The following is a 7275-nucleotide window of genomic DNA, read 5'->3' on the forward strand; positions in this document are numbered from 1 at the left end:
GTGGGCTACACCCACCTGCAATTAGGATTGAACACGGCACCTTGAGCTGAGTGGCCCTGAGCTGCCAACAGGCGGCCAGATGGCAACTGGACTTGGAGCTGAGCTAGCTGCGCCCTCCACAACTAAGATTGAAGGACAACAACTTGGCTGTTCCCCTTCCCCAATTCCCCAATTTTAAAAAAAAGAAACTAAAAAAAAAAAAAGTTATTATTAATCAATTACCTAACTCCAGCAGCATCTCTCTCCCATTGGGGTGGAGGATGGGGTCCTAACCACTGCTTCCTCCCCACCCATCCTCTGCCCCACTCTTACAGCTTGACCAAGCCCTCTCTTAGTCATCAGTTTCCTCTATTCTGCAGCCCTGTGGACAGATAGCAGGGTGAGTCTTTGGGCCATTGCTTGGAGGCTCAGGAAGGTGAAAAGACTCGCCTGAGGTCACCAGAGACAAGCCTGGTCATCAGGCCTTCAGCCCCACTGCCCTTCCCACACATTTTGGGCCACTTCTTCAGAGATGGCCCTTCCCTTCACCCACTCCCAAACACACACACATCCGCACGTTCAGATTCTCCCCTTACCCTTCCCATCCCCCCACCCCACCTCCTTCTTCCATACAGGAAGCAGGGCCTGGTTCAAAAAGTCCAGGCCTCACCTTTCCTTGACCTACCTATAGCTTAACAATAGATCATTCCCCCTGCGGCTTGAGCTCGGAATGTCCCCTGTCCCACCCAATTCCCCATTTTAGAAAATTATCCCCGAAATTTATGATCAATACCCTTAGGCTTATTGATCACAATCTCAATGGTCTAGCAGTTTTTTCCAGGCTACTCCCATCATTGTTCCTGGGTTGCTGATGCCACCAGAGAGCCACATTGCCAGAGAGAAGGCTCCATGCGACCGCAGGAAACCTCACATAGCCTTTAGAGGGATGCTCAGATTTCCCCTGAAATGCCCCAAGCTGGTCTGATAACGTAAAGGCAGTTTTTGGAGATATTAACCCACTGCCTTCTCTGACCACCAGTGCTCCGGTAATTAACGCTTGTTCTATTACCCAACTCCTGTGTCGGCCTATTGGCTGAGCGGCGCAGGAAGCACAAACCCCGGACATCGTTGGCCTCAGGGTTGGCCTCTGGTTTCATACACACAAACTTCTCCTTCCACGGCATCTCACTTAGCGGCAGCCTTGTAGTAATCATCACGTTCACCCTGGTTAGAACCAGGGAAGGGAAATATTGACTTCACTACCATCGTCTGTTTAATCTAGAAGGTTGTGGGCATTGCATGGAGGTGGTTTCACTTTGGCTACAATTATGACTGGAAAATGAGCCCCAGCTGCCAACCTCAGGCCCGAGAGGACCAAGTGGAAGACCTGTGGTCTAAAAGCAGGGCTCTGCTAACTTACTTGGTGCCTCTTAAAAGAGTTTACAGAACTAGGCACCCCTTCGTGCATTTTCAGCTGACATTTAAAACATTTTTATCATACGTTTAGATAGTTACAGAGAATGTGATTTCCCTAGGGGCTGCAGACAGAGTTCATTCAGTTTATGGGAAATGCCTGCCGTAGAATCTAATAAGCAAATCCAGTCTTTATTGGCCAAATTAATCACACAAATCAGGCTGGTTGTCTTTAAGAAAGATGTTAAAATATTGGCTATTTTTTTAATTGAAATACGTGTGCTGACACCCATTCTAAATCGTAGATAAATAGACTGCCACACCCCTGTGGGACAGCTAGATAAGGTTTGGCGCCTTGCCATGGGTTTGTGGCCTGGAAAAAAACATCCCCAGTGTCTTTCTACTGACACTCTTGTCTGCTCTGCTTCCAGGGACTCCCCAGCAGAAGCCAAACATCCACGAGGGGTCCCTCTGCCTGGCACCCTGGAGGTTGTTCCACCCCAGGGCAGTGCACCATAGCAAAACTCAGAATGGGGGCGAGGTGTACTTTCCTGCTTAAAGTGGTAGATGGGGGATTATTGAAAAGGAGGTAAGAGAGAACCAGAGGCCTGTGCTCAGGCTGATCCATTTTAGGAAAGAAACATACTGGCTTGAGGTTCTGTAAATGGGTTCTCAGAAAGCTCTGCTCATATAGCTCCTGGAAAGGTTTTATGTCTCCCCAGGGGTCCCCATACCCCAGTTGGAGGGCCTCGTTCTAAGGGTTGAGATACTGGACTATAAGGAGGAGGTACCACACATGTGCTAGTTACTGGCCGAGTATGTGCACACATGTGTATCGTGTGTTGTGGCAGTGTGTGCACACATATGGGTGTGCGTACGTATGCATGTGTGTCACCATCCAGGCACCTATAGGGGAAAAGTTAGTGCCTCATGACCCCCTTGTAATGGGACGTGTGGGCCCAGACCCCACCTGAACCCATGTTGGGGGCAAGTGTCTCTGTCTGTCTGTCTGTCTGTCTGTGTCCTGGTGGTCAGATTTTTCAAGGCCCCAAGAAGAAAGCAGGCATCAGGATTTTTCAATTCCATCCAATTTCCAGTACCCAGCTGAGCTGAACAAATGTGAAGGGGTGAGTGACCAACTCCACAGCCGTGATCGGAAGCTTGGAGCCCTTCCCAGCCCCAGCTCCCTCTGCTCCTTCTGCAGCATGCACACTCAACCTGGAAGGGGCTGTTCAAGCATGAGGCCTCACCATGCCATGTCCTTCTCCTACCCAGACTGTCCCTCACACCCACTGCCACCATCCTCAGTGCCCCCTCCCTCTGCCAGGGGACTTAGTGGGGCTCAGCCTGGCCCCCGTTTCCCAGCAGCTAAAGATGGTCACACAACAGGACCCGTCAAAAGACCCCATCCCAGCATGAGCTCAGGGCCCCAGCTCCAGGGCTGGCACTTGCTCCTTACCTGTCTGAAGCAAACCAGCACTGCTGTCACTGATCTGAAAAAACTTCTGTACATCCAGCAGCACTCCTGTGGACAGAGAACACTCAGGAAATGAGAAGTAGCTCGCCAGGCCTCTAAAGGCAACTACCCCCTCATTTGGGACTGCGCCACAGCTGAAAAGCACAGCACAGGGCATGCACCCAGGCCCACTGTTCTCCTCCTCTCCCCTACATATATACAACCAAATTCTCCCTCTCTCTCCCTCTCTCTCTCTCTCTCTCTCTCTCTCTCAGGAGCAGGCACACAGAGAAATGTGTGCACATCAAACTCACGCAGAAATACACATCCCAAAGGCATCAACTTACGAAGAGTTGACAATTAAGTTCACGAACTCATCCTAGAAAAAGTGCCACATACCTCATTGCTGAATATCACTATGGTCACCTTCGAAGTACTCCCCTTGGGAAGCTATGCACTGATGCCAGCGCCTAGTCCACCCTTCAAAGTAATTCTAGAACTCTTTTTCTGGAATGACCATCAGAGCTGTCATCATATTACCCTTGATGTCCTGAATGTCATCAAAATGTCTTCCTTTATCTTCAGGTAAAGAAAGAAGTCATTGGGGGCCAGACCAGGTGAATAGGGAGGGTATTCCAATACAGTTATTTGTTTACTGGCTAAAAACTCCCTCACAGACAGTGCCTTGTGAGATGGTGCATTTTCGTGATGTAAGAGCCATGAACTGTTGGCGAAAAGTTCAGGTTGTCTAACTTTTTCACGCAGCCTTTTCAGCACTTCCAAATAGTAAACTTGGTTAACCGTCTGTACAGCTGGTACAAATTCATAATGAATAATCCCTCTGATATCAGAAAAGGTTAGCAACACCGTTGCAACAAGTTCGCCAACTTAATTGTCAGACCTTGTATGGTCAGGGCTGCCATTCACATCACAGTCAAAGTGACTGGCAGCTCCCTGTTGCAACACAGTGCACAGCTATTCACTTAGACTACAGTAAATGGAAGTCCCTGGGATTCTGCAGCACAGTATCTCAGCTCATGTACAAACTCACAGACATCCAAATACATGCATGAGCATGCATATGCAAAGACATGTGTGCCCTGGCCTGCACATGTACACACACAAGCATGTTCTTCCAGAGGCGTGAGCACACAGACATGAGATTGCACATGAGAGTTTCAGAGACAGATCCCACATAGTTCTGAACTTGGTCCCACCTCCCTGAGGGTGGCAGGCTCTTGTTCCTCACCAGCCAGGTTTCTGAAGCCCCTTCAAGATCTTGCTAGGCTGTAAGCAGGTGCAGTGGGCACCCAGCCTAATGCAGAGAGAGGAAGCAGGCCCCCAGAGACCAGGCTCCAGTCTCTGAAATTCCTTCAGCCCTTTGGTGTATTTCAGAAGAGTTAATTAGGGTCTGAAGTGCCTGCTTATCTGAGCCATGAGGCTCTAGCCCTGTCATTATGAAAAAGAGCCGTCATAGCTGTCACTGAATTATGAGATAGCTGAGGGCCAGGCCCTGAGCTGGACACAGTTATTTCCCTAAGAAGTAGGGACTATCATTGTCCCATTACACAGATGAGGAAACAGGGGCTCTAGCCAGCCACAGTTGTACAGCTGGAAATGGGGGAGCTGGGACTAGAATACCAGCTAGAGGCAGCCAGTGTCTCAGAAGGGAGCAGAAGCCCCCTAGGGCCCTGCAGAAATGCCCACATGGTGGAAAAGAAAGTGCCCTATCCACACCTCCAAGACTTGCCAGCAGGTGAGGAAAAATCAAAGAATAAGAAAAACAAAGTAAGAGATTTATGTTTAGATGTTTACTTTGGGCCCAACTGCCGCAGCATCCAGGCATACCAACCTAGATGTCTTTCCTTCCCTTTTAATATGTTTAACTACACAAATAAGACATCTTCATTGGATAGAAAAATAGACAAGCAGCTAAGCAAAGTAAATAGCTAAGTAAAAATTCTCTCTAATCACACTCATCGTCCATGTTCAGGAACGGGGACTCACTCCCTTGTTTGGTCTGCTCCTGGGAGCCTCCCAGCCTGTGGTGCTCCAGGGGCTTGGGCCCAGCCTCGTTTTCTACCTTGAAGCTGTCACTCTGGCCTCCCAAAGAGCTGCTTGCCACAGGAGAATTCTACTTGCCAGGAGACTTCCTGTGGTACTCAGCTTGGTTTCACTTCTCCTTGCCAATAATGGCCTTGCTTCTCACACAGCCAGAGGAAGTCCTAACAGGGAAGGGGCCTCAGGCAGGCAGGGTCCGACAGCCGAGCCAAAGTGGAGGTGAGAGCAGGGACCCCAGCCTGTGGGGCTCAAAGAGCTGTCTACCCATGACTGTCCTGCTCCCATCTGTGTCCTGCCCGTCCCTTCTTCTCCATGCCCTCGACCCACACTCCAACTCGGGCCTCCTGAGCTTTGGCCTAATCCACTGCATTAGCCTCTGAACTAACCTCCCTGTTTCACTCTGCCTCCATCAGGGCCTCAACTCTGTTTATGGTCCCCCAATTTAAAGACATTTTCCATGGCTCCCCATTGCTTCAGCAGAAAGTCCAAGCTCCTAGCCTGGCACCCAAGAAGACTATGATCGGGACCCAAACCCCCTTTGAGAGGGGCTTTCTTCCGCCTCATTGTACCTGATTAGAGCATTCACTTTCTCCCCATGTGCCCTGGCTCATGCTGACCCCTCTCTCTGAATGCCCTCACCTCACCCCCATCCCCCACCTTGCCAATTTTCTCAGGCTTCAAGATCCAAACCAAATACCTCCTCTTCTGTGAATTCTACCAGAACCCTCAGTCATAGGTTCTGGGGCTGCTCAGCTGATGCTCACCCTGCTCTATCCTGTATTAGAGCATCTTGTCCCTCTGAGCTCCTCAAAGACAGACACTGGGGCTGGGCTGTCTGCAACCTCTGAGTCCCGCTCATCTCACAGCTGCTCTCTGGTGTGCCAGGCTGGTAACTGATGATTTCGTGTCCTGGCCTCAGGGATGCCCAGCTGCAACAGGTGCTCCTTCTGAGCTCCCCACACCAGTTGGTGCCTCCCTCATCTGGCTGCATTTCTTTGCCTTGCAGGAGTCTTACTAATGAGCTTCTCACTCTGCCCAATGAGGTGGTCACTCCCAAGTTCAGGAACTACAAGATTGACTTCCCCTCCCCTGGGTCCCCAAGGCCCACCCAGAGGGTACTGCCTATATTTAATGCTCAGTTGATCTTGAATGAATCAGTGATAATGAGAGAAAAGAAGGTTGAATCTTGAATGAATGAATGAATGAATGCATGACAAGAAGACAGAGAAGGTTGAGCCCTGGGGCCTACAGGAAGGAAGACAGAATGTGCAAGGTTTGCACGCATCCTGCTGTCCCAGAACAACCCAGCAAGCTACTTCTTGCTTGGGATCTGGGCCAGGCTGCCCTGTCCCCCACAACCTCACTCCAGAGTTCCACCCAGAACCGCCAGGCCTTTGCCTGAAGGCCCAGTCCTCCCTGCTATCCTCAGCCACCTGCCCACCATAATGCACCCACACCTGTGGGCACACTCTTAGCTTGGGGCTGGACTGGGAACTCAATTGGTCCTCCCCGCATTCAGGCATAAGGACAACAGGGATATGCTCCACAATAAGAAAGCTTGCTGGTCAGAAGGCCACCGTGGCTATGCAGTGCTGGCTGGTGGCAGCGCAGCCAGTGGATATATGGGCAGGGGCTGCCCAGGGTGCCTGTCCCCTTCCTCACCTGCAATGATGAACCAGTTCATGTAGTTCAGGAGGTTGGCATAGCAGAGCACTGCAGTAGCCATGTAAGCTCTCCAGCGGGGCAGGCTCCAGGAGGCAGGCATGGTGGGAGGGGGGCACTGACCTGAGCCCGAGGCCCCAGAGGGCCCACCTGGTCCCTCTGGCCCAGGCTCCCGGCACTCCGCCGACATACCCCCAACCTTGTCAGCTTGCAGCTCCCATCTGGGAGGGGTATGGCAGCAAAGGCCCAGCAGCCCTGCACCGAGCCACTTCCTGTGGGCTCCCAGCCTCCCAACCTCAAAGAAGCTGCCCTAACTGCTGAGCATCTTATCACAGGTTCCTGCTGAGCCCACCGCAAGATTCGCTGGTGAGATTTCACCATCCCCAGCCTCCAAGGCCTGCTAAGGGGAAGAGGGCTCCTGCCCCCTCAAACCCTGGGTGACTGGACACTATGATCCCCTTGATCTAGCCTGCACTGTGTGGCTGCAGTGAGGAAGAGAAGCTTTATAGGACAGGAAGTGAGATGAATCTCCCAGAGTCCTTCCTGCTTACTGGAAGAGGCTCTGGCTGCCCACGTGAGAGGGACTTGAACACAGGTCAAATCAGGAAGGTTGGGTGTTGGCCAGAAGAGCAACTTTGGTCTGGACTGTAAGTGAAGGCAACACCTGCTCCTATCCTATACCCCATGCAGGCAAACAAAGATGG

The 7275-nt window shown here is 51.3% G+C and overlaps 1 protein-coding gene across 5 annotated transcripts in view; it reads right to left on the reverse strand.

Moving 5' to 3' along the window:
- Positions 1-6873, reverse strand: part of SPNS3 (SPNS lysolipid transporter 3, sphingosine-1-phosphate (putative)) — a 43969-nt gene extending 37096 nt beyond the window's left edge. For 3 of the 5 annotated variants that reach the window (XM_019659805.1, XM_019659803.1, XM_019659804.1), the window contains exons 1-2: positions 6572-6807; positions 2852-2917 (exon numbers count right to left, since the gene is read on the reverse strand). In XM_019659805.1, the coding sequence (XP_019515350.1) occupies positions 2852-2917; positions 6572-6761 (256 nt within the window). In that variant the 5' untranslated portion in view covers positions 6762-6807. Of the gene's footprint in view, positions 1-2851; positions 2918-6571 lie in introns of all 5 variants that reach the window. The other 2 variants (XM_019659807.1, XM_019659806.1) reach the window with 2 other exon arrangements.
- Positions 6874-7275: the final 402 nt, after the last annotated feature.

This window comes from Hipposideros armiger, unplaced genomic scaffold (assembly GCF_001890085.2).
Source record: "Hipposideros armiger isolate ML-2016 unplaced genomic scaffold, ASM189008v1 scaffold_304, whole genome shotgun sequence".
NCBI lineage: Eukaryota > Metazoa > Chordata > Mammalia > Chiroptera > Hipposideridae > Hipposideros > Hipposideros armiger.